This window comes from Mastacembelus armatus, chromosome 15 (genome assembly GCF_900324485.2).
Source record: "Mastacembelus armatus chromosome 15, fMasArm1.2, whole genome shotgun sequence".
Lineage (NCBI taxonomy): Eukaryota > Metazoa > Chordata > Actinopteri > Synbranchiformes > Mastacembelidae > Mastacembelus > Mastacembelus armatus.
Window position 1 is genome coordinate 18636511 of NC_046647.1, and position 16233 is coordinate 18652743.

General features: G+C 39.7%; 2 protein-coding genes across 5 annotated transcripts in view; both read left to right on the top strand.

Annotated features, from left to right (window-relative positions):
* LOC113132160 (inactive phospholipase D5-like) overlaps positions 1-2606 on the top strand; it is a 28979-nt gene extending 26373 nt beyond the window's left edge. For both annotated transcript variants that reach the window (XM_026310080.1, XM_026310081.1), the window contains exons 6-10: positions 438-635; positions 1082-1218; positions 1372-1537; positions 1623-1713; positions 1862-2606. In XM_026310080.1, the coding sequence (XP_026165865.1) occupies positions 438-635; positions 1082-1218; positions 1372-1537; positions 1623-1713; positions 1862-2397 (1128 nt within the window). In that variant the 3' untranslated portion in view covers positions 2398-2606. The remainder of the gene's footprint in view (positions 1-437; positions 636-1081; positions 1219-1371; positions 1538-1622; positions 1714-1861) is intronic.
* Positions 2607-6957: 4351 nt separating this feature from the next.
* On the top strand, positions 6958-15967 carry cfap36 (cilia and flagella associated protein 36). 3 transcript variants are annotated; one of them, XM_026310008.1, is made up of 12 exons: positions 6958-7312; positions 7704-7768; positions 7895-7996; positions 9151-9265; positions 9361-9448; positions 11352-11511; positions 11780-11866; positions 12589-12691; positions 12863-13047; positions 13244-13402; positions 13587-13679; positions 14164-15967. In XM_026310008.1, the coding sequence occupies exons 1-12, from the start codon at positions 7207-7209 to the stop codon at positions 14245-14247; spliced, it is 1347 nt and encodes a 448-aa protein (XP_026165793.1). In that variant the 5' UTR covers positions 6958-7206; the 3' UTR covers positions 14248-15967. The 3 variants fall into 3 exon arrangements, with proteins under 3 accessions (XP_026165793.1, XP_026165795.1, XP_026165794.1); XM_026310010.1 differs by lacking the exon at positions 13587-13679; XM_026310009.1 differs by lacking the exon at positions 11780-11866.
* Positions 15968-16233: the final 266 nt, after the last annotated feature.

The window sequence follows — 16233 nt, forward strand, 5'->3', positions numbered from 1 at the left end:
TTCTTTCTGCACCTCCCAGGTATCCTCCCTGTCTCTTTCCATGAAAGTCCTCTTCTTCTTGTTGAGGGGACCTTAATGTCCTTATTTATCCATAGTCTATTATTGGGGAAACAACGAACCTTTTTGGATGGAACAACATTGTCCTCACAGAAGTGGATGTAATCTGTGATGATGGGCAAAGGCCTGTAATTGGATGAGACTTGTGGGTAGTATGGCCTAAACAGGGAAGATGTGTGTAGGTGGCTGGATGTATAAAAGTAATAAAAGCACATTCTGGGTGTGATTCTTTAGAAATCTGATGGAAATGTAGATGGTGGATGGAATTTTTGGAGGTGATGGTTAAAGTAATGTCAGTAATGTTCACAGCAATTACAAAGACAATAATGTAAATGTTGGGCTCTTATTGTGATCTGACAAAAGATTTGTCTGTTGTCCAGAGGAAGGAGCTGGGTGTGTTAGTGTACAACTGCAGCTGTCTGGCTCTGGACCTGCACAGGGTGTTCAGTCTCTACTCTGGGCTCCAGCACAAAGACTTCATCCCCTCCTTCTGGTCCAAGCGCCTGTTTGCCCTCTTCAACAGGGACACACCACTGGATCTCACTCTCAACAGCACTAAAGCTCAGGCCTATGTCTCTGTAAGTGATAATGTCAGCCGGGGTTTGAACTAATGGCACAATTTTACATTTTTTATATTATATTATATAATTAATTATTAATTATTAACACTTCATGGGCTGCATTCCATTTAGGTGAGCTAGTTGCAAGTTTTAGTATAATGCATGGAAGTGACTTGTGCTTAATAAAGTTTGTTTCATTTGTGTGTGAGAAAGGAGAAGGGAGAATGTCAATCAGGCCTGATCTGTACAGTGTGTACATAAAACAAACAGCAATCAAACATCTAGTCTTTTGTTGCTATGATAAAGATAATACCAGTGTTTTGATGCTAATGCTGCATATTATTAAGATTTACTTCTGAATGAATTAATAATTTTGATAATAAACATCTGCAACACCCTGACACTCTTATACAATTGCCAACATTTCCTCACTGTGTTTGCTTTTTTTCCTCCTCTGTTGATAGAGCTCTCCAGATGTTTTCAGTCCCAAGGGTCGTAGCAGTGACCTGGAAGCCATATCCAGGGTCATTCAGGAGGCTCACCATTTCATATATATTTCCATCACCGATTACTTGCCCCTGCTCAGCAGCAGCGCACACAGGTTAGAACCAATCTGGCACAGAAAAACTTTCTGTCTTTAGAATCATTTGACATGGATTTGCCTTGCTTCAATTCAGATGATTAAACTTTGTATATGTCTGTGTGTCCACCTGGCCGTGTGCCGACATTTTTGTCTGACTGTATCTGTGCCAAGGTACTGGTCTCGAATTGATGGTCTTATCCGGGAGGCTTTGATCCTGAGGAAGGTGCGGGTCCGACTGCTGATAAGTTGCTGGGAAAACACTCATCCACTTACTTTCAACTTCATCTGGTCCTTGAGGAGTCTATGTATGGAGCAAACAAACTGTTCACTGGAAGCTGTAAGTACAAGACCACCATACTGTTTTCTCTACAGATACACTTTATCAGTGCACGCTGCGCCACTGTGTGTGTCTGTGTATGTAGAAGTTCTTCAAACCCAGAGGACAAAGGGATGGCAGTCTTCAGGGAATAAACCACAACCGGTTCATGGTCACCGACAGAGCCATTTATTTAGGTGAGCTCACTGACTAGACTTTACGACTGTGACCTGTACACGTCTTCTCAGTTCAAAAATCTGCTTATTTTGTCATCTGGGTGTGTTTTTTTGTCTTTTGTGGTCATGCTTTGTTCACTTTTTTGTTCCTTCCTCTGGGTCCTGTCAGGTAACCTTGACTGGGTGGGAAATGAATTTACCTTCAATGCAGGTGCAGGCCTAGTGATCAGTCACCCAGAGGGCGTCGAGGAGAGGAACCCAATGGTGGTGGAGCAGCTACGAGCTGTGTTTGAGAGAGACTGGTTTTCAAATTACACCCGTTCCCTGCAGGCCAATAAGATCCCTGTTTGCAACAAGCACCAGATCAACAGGCTGGTGCCAGTAAAAGCCAGCCACCTAGACAATGGACCAGTGCCTATTAGAACAAGCCAGCATGATAATGGACCTGCACCAATGAGAAGCAGTCACAAAGACGATGGACAGACACCAGTTAAAACAAGGTCCCATGATGACAGACTAAGTAAAATTAACCACCAAGACATGACAAATGGACTGGTGTCAAGTATAGACAGTTACCAAGAGAGGGGACGAGTCAAAATGAGTCACCTTGACTCAAAAGTAAAAATCCATGACAATCCAGTGGATCCCCCGACTCATTCAGCTGAGAGCAGCGGCAGCAGAGAGACTCTCAGTGGATCCCCGTGACCGCAAGGCATGATGGGTTGTTTTTCACTGAATGATGGTTTGAAGACCTGCTCTTTTCCAGTCACAATGGACTCAGATCCCTTCATCTTTGTAGCATTTTAATATTGTCATTTTGTAGAAAACAAAAACTTTCAGTAGTATCTGGTTTGTAGGACTTAAATGTACACGGATGAACTCAGGAAGGAAAATAAATACTCCTTTACAGTCTGGCACTTTTGATGGACTTTTCAAGAAGGAAACCAAAACATGTTGGTTTAGAAGAAATACTAATTAATACACTATAATAATAACTTATAAACTTGCTACTTATTTAATCTTTCTTCTGCACTTGTTGAGTCCTCTCAACCAAAGGAAACAGATTAAATGGGATTGATTGCCTGGATATTGTATGTCATGTAAGCAGTTTGTGGCAGTCATAATCTATCACCCTTTAAAAGGGGGAGTGGCACCTGCATGCCTGTGCAGAGATGGGAGGCAATGCAGGTGTAGCTACACTGGCTACATGTAGCATTCAAGATGCACTCCAGCTTTACACGCTGTGGATCTCTGCCTCTGTACTCAGATTAGTAGTGTATGTTTTGGTCCCATGTAAATAGTATGTGCATCTCCAGCAGTAAGTTACTGTGCATTAAAATAACATTTGCAAACTTATTAATTACAGCCAGTAACTTCATGCCAGACCAAACCAACCAGAAGCCATCCTTTTAATACAATAATCAAATGAATGGAAACAAACCTCACAAGGCCCTGCCAAATAATTTGAGACGAACAGAATTCATATTTTATATTAAAATGTTTTAAATGTTTGGCATATAAATGTAGAATTTAAAATTTATACGTATTAACAGATGCCAGTAAATGATTTTAAACATTTTATTTGAGGAGCCCAGAGGAATAATTTCCTTTGTGATCCCTGCTAAGACTGAATCCTGTAATGGAAGAACACCAACCCACAGTCGTGGCTCTAAAGGGATCGATCAAATTACGTCCACCATGTTTTAATCTCAATATCACAAGCACTAAACACTGTACAGAGACCAGTTAGATAATCTAAAGACTTAATGCAGCATATACTTTATCTTTCCACAACAGGATGGCGTTTTTCAATATTTTGGATTCATGAAGATCATAATTGAATTAGATAATGCACCTACACCACTGCTTATTAAGTCCAGTTGTCCTTTGGCCATTAAACAACTACAGCCTTCATTACTTTAATTCAAAAGTAGGTACAATAGAGGAAGAGGCTATTGATTTGAAAGGGTCCTATAGAAAATCATTACTGTACTGAAAGGATATCTATAGTATCCTTCCAAATGCGATGTTGTGGAGCTTTCAGAAGAAGGGGCCACAGGGTCTCTGTGTCAGCCAAATCAATACAATGAATTTTTAACAGAGCCTAACAGTTGCAGCTGCAGCAGTTTTACCTCAAGAACATGGTGGGCTGTAATGCCCTGCTCGTGACCGAATACATAATCCCTTTACCACGTGGAATAAGAGCCAAAAATACAGGATTGTTAGTAAAGAACAACTAATTTGCCTTTGACTCAAAGCCTGTAGCAACTTTCATTTGCATTTTGAATAACCGCATGTTTATGACCTTTACATACTCTTTGCTATGAGTCCAATTTTAACAACACTGCTTGTGGGCTTATAATGTGAAAGCATTTTTTAACTTCCAAAGCTGTTAATCAAGAGAACAGTAAAACATTGCCAGAGAGCTAGATAGTGATCTCTGCAACAATTTTCCACCATGTTAAGGTGATTGTTTTAATGTGAAAGCAGCACGATCTGTCTTTGTGTCAGGATGAACATTAGAATAATTTAACTGTGCTGGTAAAGTAAAACTGTCACAGCCTCATTGCATGTTAAGAAAAGCAGTAATCTGGAAGAGCTACAGTGACAATCGTTCTAAAATAACAGAATTTAAACAAATATTTTATTAATAAATGCATTGATCAATAGAGATTAATTGGCAACTATTCAGATAATTGATTAACTGTTAATATTTAAGCAGTAAATGCTTAAAATAACATCTTAGGTTCTGGTTTTCTTGGTCTTTTGGCTTTTTGGACTCATAGTTGGGAAATGGAATATGTTTAATTTTTCTAACAATTGGGCCAAATGATTAATTGATTAATTAATTAATTAATTAATCACGAGTATTTCTGAAATTAATTGACAGCTTAATTGATGATGATAATTATTATTATTATTATATACTTTTCAGAGCATTTATGTATACTCTGTATCGGTTCTGATTGTGTTACAGGTTAAACCACGCCATTATAAACAGTCAGTTTTGTGACAGCATTCCTTTCATGCCACTGAACCACAAGCATTTGTCAGTAAAAAACACTTGTAATCTGGTCATTATGGATAACTTCTGCCATCTAGAGGATGCCATGAGAAAAAAATATTTCTTCTCATTGGCTGCAACACATATTTTGTTTGAACTATCAGGAAATCAGATATTCATTCTTTTCAAAAATAATTTTGCTCTCACAGTGTAATATAAAGTATGAAACAGGAGTAATGAAATAAAAACATACAATACACTTTATATACACTTCCTCTTTACACATCATAATGTCTTATATGACTTATATATACATTTTATATGATACTAACCTTTATATAAAGCAAACGCATCATTTTCACATCACTTGATCTTGTCACCACACTGTTCTGCTAGTACACTGACATCTAGAAGTCAGGAGTCAGATTCACTTTATGCTGCTATTATATATGATTGTCACACTGGGTCCAGGAATGCTGCCAGTGCACTAGGTTCTTTGTGTTATCATGTTCATCTTTAGTTGTTTTTAAAATACTTTTTACCATGAAAAAAACTATTTGCCTTTAAAGGTATATTTTCACCAGAGACTTATTATAGCTTGGGAAACAGATGTCAAGGTGTGAAATTAGAAATTGTTTACAGTGTGCTACATGCAAAGTACAAAATATAAGCAAAAAAACAGAACAGGAATGTTTCTGCACCACGTCTCCCCATTCCTCCAGTGAGATTAAATGAAACTGGACAATTTTCACTGAATACTCACTGACAAACAGTTTTTCTTGACGTGAGAATCAACGGTAGTTGCGTTTACGGTTAAACAGAATGATGCTCACTATAAAAGCTTCTTAACGTTGCCTACCTTTATTCTGTTGAATTTTTTCAGCATGACTGCTGCTTGCATGCCCTGCCTTTATGAAGAGCACACAGTAGCTATTAGCCTTTCTAGAGATGATGCTATTAATGAAATGTTATACCTTTAGAGATACAGAATGAATGTATATTGATTGAATATTCTTGTTAATGCACATTGCTGAATTATCTGATCACTAACTTTTTACTCTTAATAAAAAACAAGTACTCTTAACTCTTGGTGTGAGTGTGTGGGTGTGTGGGTGGGTGTGTATTTGTGTGGGTTTAGCTATGAGTAACTTAGCTCTCCTTAACCCAGAGGCTGTTAATTAAAGCAAGGTGGCTTACCTCAGACGTTAATCCTCAGTCTATCACTACACTGTGGCTACCAGTCAGGTCCTGTCCTACATGTGGTCTGAATGAGTCAGTCTATCAAAGCTGTCCAGCCTGTGAGGCTCGGTTTCACACACACATTTTATGTAAATCCGTTGTTTGAATCCAGAAAATTATAATGCAGATAAGGTTTCAAACATTTATAGCTGGGCTACATGTTACAGAATTTACAGAATAAAAATTCACCAGCTGTCTTTCAAAATTTGTTTTTCTTTCATGTTTTCTCACTTAAAGGTGATCACAACCAGAGTTCTATGTATTTACAGTCAAGTTTCTGAATGTGTGCATAATATTGTAAAAATGCATTATGATATTAAGCACCGAGCCCCACTTCCATTGCTTGACCTTTATGAAAGGCTCATCCAGAAGAGAGAAAGGGGGAAGGTGTTATAGATTCAAACTGTCCTGAATATATAACATTTTGCAGTTGTCTGGGACAATGTGCATTTCACTCTTCCAGTCGCAGAATGATTTACAGCACATCCCAACATTGTATGTTACTTTTTATTCACCTGACTATCCCATTCCCTTAACACCACAACAGCAATTCTTTTCTTCATGGAGATGGAAAGTTTATGATGGATGTCTGGACGGGAGTGGTATGATGAGGGATGAGAAAAGCTTATTCCTTAGGTGCACTCAAGAGAGGACAGAATGTGTGGCCACATGCAGAAGACAGGGTGACGGAGTTCTGTAATATAGTGCACAATCCATGCAATAAAGAGGACTCACGTTTTGTTGTATTGGAATCTTGGTTTACCTCAAATAAGTAAACAAATATACACAAGCAGTGTTGTGTATCTTTAATCACTATACATATGTTGTTTGCGTGGTAGTGTAAAAGTTAGATTGTATTCTGCTATTGAGCTGTGAGCTGCATTTGGGTCTGAACTGTCTGTTGTCAAAACCAAGAAAAGTGTGAGCATCCAGCTGTGTTTGCAGCAGCAGCAGCTCCGCACGCTCGGACCTGCCTGGGCGAGTGACGTAACGGGATGACGTAACGGTTACCTCAGCAACCGATCAGGCGTCACCAGTCGCCGTTGCAAATTCATGAGTGCGCACTTCTTGCGGGAGACCGTCCTGTCCAGTCAGTAGACGAGAGAAAAACTGGGACTGTGCCGTGCAATGGGAGCCAGTTTATGAAGCACATTACACCAGATGTCTTTTCCCATCGGGCTAGGTCGGGTATGTTCGCGCTGTAGCGGAGCTGGACGCTGTGCGGGTGCGGTTTTTGCTAACGTTACCCAGCAGCAGCAGCAGCAGCCAACATGGCTGAGGATGACAGCGAATGGGTCATAGAGAGCATCGTCGGCTACCTGGGAAGCCCTGAATGGGTCATTCCTGTCACGGACTTTATGGAAAACAAATGCACAGGTAAAAACATCTTCAGTCTTGGTCACGGAGTTAAGCTTTTGTGGAGCTGCGCACCGTTAGCGCGGTGGCTAAGCTAACATCTAACAACTTGTGACATATATTTGTAATCTCTGATATTTTTAACATGAATAATCTGCAGTCGACCTAATAATTTACGCGTCCCTGTTGTGAGTAATTGAGCAGAACATGTGCTTAGCTAGAGGTTAATCCACAAAGGACGCACGTGAGGCCACAATAAAGTAACCTATGCAGGCTAGCTAGCTAACTTAGCTAAAATGTAAACTTTTTGTTGATAATTATTGGTAGAAAATACCCAGTGTCAATGTACACAAGTTAGTAAATACAATACAAAATACATTTAGGTGCATGTTGCTAATTTTCCCTTTTTCAGTTTTTGATGACGAAGATGAAAATAAGTTGTCATACACAGAAATCCACCAGCAGTATAAGAAACTGGTGAGTAGCGTCTTGGTCCATTTTCCAAAGTGTCTTGTTTGCATTCATAGTCTCATCAGCATTTTTCAGTTGTGGTTTACTGCTGACTCATTCAACTGGAGTTATTTGAGGTGTTTTGCTTTATAGGTGGAGAAGCTGTTAGAGAATTACATGCAGGAGGTTGGCATCAATGAGCAGCAGTTTCTGGATGCATGCACCTCTCCTTTTGCCAAGTCCAAATCTCTGCAGGTATGTTAAGTTCCCTGTTGGCACACCACTGTCAGGCTGTCACTTAGGCTGAAGGGACAATGGAGGACTGGATTTGATTACATAATCCCCATTATGTGGCTTTTTACCTGGTGCCAAATGTAACCGGTATCTCTCGTATTCTTCAAGGCAGATGTGTGCTGTCCAGATGATTCAGCAAATGAGAATCCAGTTCACCAGTGACATATGTGCTTTTTTTAGTTTTTCAGGGTAGTTTGCATTTAGGTCTTTCTAAGCATCTGAGCAAATTTGCCACAGTTCTGTCCTTTCATGTACATTAATCCCAGACCAGTTCCCCATTGTGAGGACCATACAGGACTTTTCTTCTTGTTGCTGAAGACTGAAGATTTTTCCCTCTGGGTGTGTGTTTGGGCTCATCACAATGCAGTGAAAACTGAAATTATCTATCATGCTACATGTGTGAAACAAATAAAGCAGAGTGAAAACTTGCTCAGCATGAGATACCAGGCACAAGATCTTCACTGACAAAGTGGTCTAAAGCATCCAGACTGATAGGAGAGGCCATGAGTTTGAGCTGTGGACAGGACAGAGGAGAGTTGCAGAGGAATGTGTCTTAGACTTGCCTACTGTAGCTGATCTTACCTTTTCTATGAATAAGTTACTCAAAGTAGGTTACATTGTATTGAATTGTATTGTGCAAAGAACCTAAATTTGTATTACAGACCTACAACCCCACACACAGCCTTGGATCCTTAGACCGGGCTCACTCACTTTGTTTGATCTTTATTGTGCTGAACTAAGTAAAGGTTATTATTATAAAAATAAAGATTCAAGCACAGACGTGTTTGAAGTACTGAACAAAAATTAATGTCCCTATTTTTTTTCCTTTATATAATTTTGAAGTGCAGCTTTGCTGAGTAAGGTTTAGCCTATTGGATCAGTTATTAAGAATTTCTAATATTTAAGTAAACTCATCTTAAACATCGAGAAAAAGTACTAGCATCAAATTAAGGCTCATTATGGTCAGAGTATATTAGCACTCACATGTACTGTGTAATGTAGCTGGTGTATACTGATCCATTCACAGAAGTGTCTCTCTACATATACATGATGCCATTCATTCATCATCATCTTATATGTTGTTATTTTCTGTTTTGTTTTGGGGGTTTTTTCAGTCATTTTTCCAGCCAGTTCTGGCTACAGATGATTTCCAGATGTTTCGTTCACTTATGGTCCAGAAAAACATGGAGCTACAGCTTCAAGCCCTCAGGGTCATTAAAGAAAGAAACGGTAGTGTGACTAAACACAAACATACACCCTAACAAATACTTATGAACAAGAAAAGATTACCGATACAGTTGCAAGTAATATGCCTGTGTGTGTAGGGGCCCTCCCAGAGTGTCTGACTGACGGAGTGGACGTGATGACAGAGTTGCAGCAGCAAGAGATGAAAATCCTGGAGGAGGTTCTCAAGTAAGTCACTTATTCTTTCTTTCTTTCTCTCTCTCTCTCTCTCACACACACAGTCTATTGTCCTACATTTGTGATTTTCTAGATGTGATATCATACACTTGAATTCTTTGCAGTGGCTGAATGTTTAATTTCATGGGAGCTGCAAATAAATAAAATTCGTCAGTTAAAACAAGGATTTGAATTTCTTTGATATCCCATGATCTGATGATGAACAGTCTCTTTGACTGAAAATTAAGTTGAGTATTATGGGTAGCAATGATGAGTTAGCTAATGATCATATGCTCTTTTAATTTCTGATAAAAAGCACAAAATCATTAATCAGTGACAGTATTTATGGAAAATACAGGCCTTGTTTGGTCTGTGAATCCTGAACACTGAATCTCATAAATACATGTATGTCATTCAACAACTATCCATATTAAAACAAATGTCTGTTTATGGTTTAGGGTGACATGTGACATTGCGTAACTTTGACATTAAAGTGTGTCCCTTAAGGCATCTTACAATTGAATTCAGTAGATGTGTATTTTTTTAATTGTTTGTTTTTGACTAATTTATTTGCTTTTTCTGCATTATATTATGTTTATATGCAGTTATTGCCCATATGTGCAAAGGTTTCTAGAAGCTCCTGTCCCTGCTCTCTAATGGGATTTTGCTAGTGGCCTGGAACCAAGTAGAACATACCAGGTCTAATGTCGCCACAGTTAAGCTCCTTAGGATCCAGCTAATTTAGGGATTGACACTAAACAAGTCACTGAGAGAAATAGTATTTTTATCCCCCTTTGTCATGCCAGACTACTTTGGCTCCATATCATCACTGCATTCTTCTGCTTGCTTTTCATGTTTTCTGTTAGTACTGCCAATACAGCACTTTTCTGCAGTTGATTTCTATACAAGCACCTGAATGCCCCATAAATATATTTTTGATAAATAACATTATAACATACCTTGAGAATTCTATACCAGCTAAATCTTTATAATGTCAAACATTTAATCACTAAATAACAGAATAGACATGCTGTAGTATCATTCTGTTGATGCCCACTGCATAATAGCTACAGCCACACTGAAATAAGACAGACTTTTAGTCCAAACATGTTGCAGTAGCAATATCTCAGTCAATCCTCTTAGATGCTACAGAAATATTTATAGGATTTCTGACAAGGCACAGTTGAAAGAAAATGAAAATGCTGCAATCCAACTATACTGTAATATTCTATTCAGCAGCAGTTTGTATTAGACAATTCGTTTTTCTTTTTTACATGATCTCTCCTTCTATCTATATACCTGCCAGTAAATGCTTTGCGGAAGTCTCCACTAAGGCAATTAAAGTTGTTTAATAAATCAAATTAAAGGATCTGTGTGGTGTTCTGGAGATGCCTGTGGGCAAGCTAGGGCATAGCGTGGTTACAATGTGGAAATCCCTGACATTCCTGTCTAATTCTAATTTCTAGTCCATTTGTGTCATTGCCTTGTCTAAATGGACAATAGAACCTGGTTAACTCTAGATTAAATAGGCTATTATAACACCTAGGCTGCTAAACATACCCTGAAACAGCTCAAATGGGTTCTGTACCTGTTTCAACATTTGCAAAATAACCTGGTTGAACCCTAATGTTGTTTGTCTGTGGAGATTCTCAGTCTAATGTTTAGTGTGTGAAAATACAAAGAGCACATTAAAAACACATGGGGATGTCATGCATGAGTTGAGACATGTCTTGTTGTAACACTTTGATTGTCCAACGCTGAACTGACTATGCAACAAACCAATTTAGGCAGCACCAGATAAGACAACCTTCGTACATTTAAAAGTGTTATTGCACTGTAGGAAAAGGAATTAATGCCATGTGTCACTAAATTGTGACTGTATTAAAAACGAGTACACCTGGTACTTTGTTCTCAGAAAGTCAAAGGAGGAGTATGATGAGGAAATGTCCAAGAGGCTGTTGTTAGAGGAAGACGTTGCTTCCACCTCCATGGGCTGCAGTGATAGGCCAGAGGCAGAGCAGAGAGAAGCCCAGAATACCACCTCTGCTCACGGGCAACAAAGCAGCACTGCAAAGGTAATGAGCCTCATATGACCCCAGTGGCATTTTTTGTGAAAGCCCCACCAAGAAGAAATGTCTGCTTTGAGAGACAAGGTGACAGGTGTAAAACCTGCAGCATCACTCTGTTACCTTTGATTTCATATCATTTTTTTAGCAACTCTAAATGTTTGCGTGATGCTACAAATCCTTAATGGTTATTACCAACATCCGTTTTCCCCGTAAAGTCCCATGTCTCCTTTACAACCTGACACTGTCTCCCATGTGCTGTTTATTCCATGCTAAGGCCAAAGGTGAGGGCAATGGTGACAACAGCAGCAGTGGTCACCAAACCCCACTGGTGAATGGAAACACTGCCACTGAAAATAATCTGGTAACTGAAGCATCTGTGTAGTAACATTTTAGTCAGCGACCTAATAATACATACACCACCATGCCCAATGTAAGGATGCATTGATGCCATTTCACCTGTATCTGTAATGGCTAACAGTGTGTGAAAGGGAAATGTAAAATTGAAATTGGGTAGATAATCCAGTTTCTTTTGTTAGACTGTTGGCATAAAAGGCCTGCTCTTACAACTGTACTGTGGTTCACTAGTATTGATATGATATTCAAAAGCATTTCAGTGCATCCTGAGGGCAGCGCTTGCATAACCTGCATAGTAGTCATGTAGTGTCTTTGTAGTTTTAAAGCCTCTGAGTTAGGTTGCTCATGTTGTATGAGTAGATTAAAAGTTTCTTACCCTATTAACAATTGTAGCATTGTCTTTTTCAAAAGGCTGTTTAAAGGCTGTTTCACATCTGAGTTATTTATCAGGTCAGGATCTGCCCTCACCACTTTGTTACCAATCAGAGCTTAACCATTAGAAAAGAAATGGTGCCTGGTCACAGAAAAGCAAAAGTACAGAAAAGCCAACTAGATTAGTATGTATGGGTTATGTATTCCTAAATCTAGTGTCTGCAGATTTACAATGTGAAGATGTGTATGTCTTGTAGATGTTGCTTTTCAGTGTATGTTGCAATAACTGCTTCAGTTTAATTCAGTGTTTGTTTCATCTGTGCAACATGTATTAATGGCCCACCACCACCCACCCAGGTCAACAGCAGCCCTATCAGAAAAGAGAAGAAAACAGCTGCCCCAGGAGGTGAAGATCAGAAAAGTGCAGCTAAGAACTGTTCTTCATCAAAACCCACAGCAGGTAACACAACAGAAACACACTCTCAAACTCCCTACCACAACCGACTGGCTTACTTGTTTTATTTTTATCTTAGGAGTAGTTAGATGACAAACTGTGTACTTCATAATGCTGTGTCATTTACGACAGTCAACCTGAGAAAGTTACAAGTTACCATAATTCAAATGATTACAGACTGTGGCAGTAACAGTGTGGAGTCCAGACTCCTTCCAGCAGTGAGAGCTCCAGTGAAGTCCAGTGAGCCCTCCGTCAGCAGCAGTCCTCATACCAAGGAGCAGAGCAGCAGCACCAGCCAGTCTGCAGCCGAGGTGTGGCTGGAGGAGGCGCACAGGGAGGCTGGCTTTTCTAAGCCATATACTGTAAGTGTGTGCGCCTGCTACATAGATTTATTCTGCTGTGTCATGCACACAAATCTGAATTTTCCCATAAACACTTGTTGCTTTAGTTGTGAACTGAAATGTAAACTATGAGCTAGGAAAAAAATCACCTGGGTAAAATGTAAAATATTTATATTTTGCCTGTTTTTGACTCACCTTCACCTCTTCTTCCCTTCAGGAGTTGTCAGTGTCGCAGCAGGAGCAGCTCCAGCAGAGGGCAGCGTATCTGCGGCAGCAGCGAGACAAACTGCAGGCGCTGAAGAAAGAACAGCAGAAAACCAGACAGACCACCACACCAGAGGAGGAGCCCACACCAGCACCCACCGCCAACCCCACGGTAAATACAACCTGTTCTTCTTGTCCTGCCTTAGTCCTCCCCCCACAAAGAGGCTGGAGGTCAGGTTCAGCTACCTTTAATTTTCTGTTTCACTCTATTTTCTTTAACCCATGTTCCAACTTATTTACTGGGTTGTTGTTGTGCATTTCCCTTTGCCTTTGTCTGCCCTGGTCTGGCCTGTCAGGAGGCAGTGGGGCAGTCTCAGAGGAATGGGGCCTGTACCCCTCCTCTGCCTCCTCCTCCAGCACAGCACTCTGCTAACGCCTCCAAACAGAAGGTGATCCATCGGCTGCCTCTGCCTGATGTGAACGTGCTCGTGTGTTGATCTGCTCTTGCAGTGTAGTGCTTTCTCCCCTCTGTCTCTGCTGTACTGTTTTACACCAACAGTCCTCAACCCTCAGGCCATACAGTAGCAAATGAATAGACTGCAGTCTGAGCTAATTTCCTCTAGTTAATTACTTATTAAAGCCACAGAGTGCAGATAATCAGCTCTCAGTTTCTTTGTGGATTGAAATGACAACCACTGAAGAGCTTTTTGCCACTACATATATTTGATTCTTTACTGCCACTTTGAAATCCCTGAAAATATAGGTGAAACTTTCCCACCACCAGCTGCTTGTGTTTAGTTTTCTTGGTAGAAATAGTATAAACATTGGTTTGGTTGTATTTTCTACTGCTTTTCCATTCCCTCAACAACCTTTGGTGACTATTTTATCTATGAGTGTGTTAAATCTGCTGCCTGGTCTGGTGTCTTTACACAGGAGATGTCCGCTGAGGAGAGGAAGAAGCTACAGAAAAGAAAACATCTCGCTGACAAGCTGAAAGAGGAAGTGATCAAGAAATAACTTTCCTTCCAACTGCAATATTCTTGTTTATAACTTGACTTCCATGTCACCTTCATCCAAATTATTCACTTGACGTAACACACACAGCAGGGGTCCAAAGCAACATGAAAACATATGAGATCTTCTTTGTTCAGTTCTTATTTGCTGTCAGCAGATGTAAATGGTACATCTTTGTTTATGTTTTAGATGTACCAGTATGCGGCAGTCTGCAGTCTCTTAACTGACCAATCAAATATTGTAAGATCTCTTTGACAGAGCAAATCCAGAAAACACCAGGTGAACTAAAAAGTCCATGGAGGCAGTCAGGCAATGATGATATTACGTTTGAGTGGAGAAGACGGAGGACTTTTACTTTACCTGACTAGACATACCTGGCCTGTGTCCAAAATGACTCCTGATTTACCACTCAGTACACTGCATTTACTGTAATGACAATTTTCAATTTCCAAAAAATTGACAATCTATATAAAAAAATAAAGTGTTCACAGCATGCAAACCTAAAAATAAATAACTTGAAAAGTATTGTTAGTCGCAGCCCAAACATTTCACAGTGCAATATTTCACCTTAGGTGCATGTAAAAATGACACTACACAAGTTTGTAATGGCTATGATGAGCAAGGGTATGATGATAATGGTGCTGAGCTTTAATCAGTGCCACAGTGACATCTGGTGGATTGTCGGACTTACTTTTGTTCAGTGCTTCACATTAAATATGTCACTGTGCAGCATGTGACTGTAAAATAAATGACACTTATGATTATGTATTTCTAGTATGCATGGAAAAACTCAGTTGAGCACCAGTGACGTTTGAAGCTGTTACACTTAACTGTGGTGCTAGCATACTAACCTGGCGGTATCCAGTGGAAGTAAAAACAGCTAACACTAACAGGCTCGAAAACCAGTGTGGTCGTGGACCAGTGTCTGTATGAAATGACTATTAGTCAAACGACTAGGAGATGCAAAATAAAGAGTAAAAAAATTATTTCAAACAGGCACAAAGTGACACAAAACAGGTATGACACTAAATGGCAAAATATGCTAAATTACCTCCTAGATTACATAAAAACACAGACCAGAAAAGAAGCAAAATACCTCAAAGAAGGAAAAAAAGTACCTCAGACTCTTTCTTTGTGGGGTCTGGCCTATCTGCAGAAGGGGAGAGGGCCTGATGTCTCATAATCCCTCCATGCTTATAAGTGTCTGAAATCTCATTCTACTTCTTGCTACAGGTGTAACTAGTGACTAAAATGCACAGAACAGTGAATGGAGTGTTTTTGGACACATCCCCAGGGATGTTTCTCTGTACATGAGTCAGAAAGTTCACAAAAGTACTGAAACAACCAAACTCAGCCAATTTGGAATTAAGTGTTAATTCTCAATAGAAGCCTTGATTGGGAGAGTCCTATGGGAAGGTAACATTAACTAGCACAAGTGCAGTCTAGGTTTCTGCTGTCATTCACTCTCCCAGAGGAACAGTTGCTACATCATGTAGCTGAAAAAACTAGCAGCTCATCCTAGTCAGAGCGCTGTGGAAGCTGTCAAGATGAACAGTCCTGTGTCCATAAAAAAAAAAGGCCAAGAGAACAGCATGTCACTCCTTATGAGGATTGCAGTATTTATCTCCAAACTAATCTACAGTCTTCAAGCAATCCTGATGCACCTGTTTCTATGTAATGTTATCATATATGCTGTTTAATAAATCACATTTTATAGAAACAACCCAAACTCCAAGCTGTGTGTCTGTAAAAAAAATGGACAGCTAGTCAGCTGACAGGTACTTGGGGTCAGAAGGTAGGTAGCCTGTCTCAAACTGATGTGTTTTAATCTGGGGAAAAGGTTTTGTGTTTGAAGAGTCCAATGTGTTGCATTTTAATCGCCTAATACCATATGTTCACATTTGTATCCGCAACACTTTGACAATATACTTTGTAGAAGAAGTCAGCTCAGCTAAAAGGAACCGCTCTGAATTAATTAGCACTTTTGCA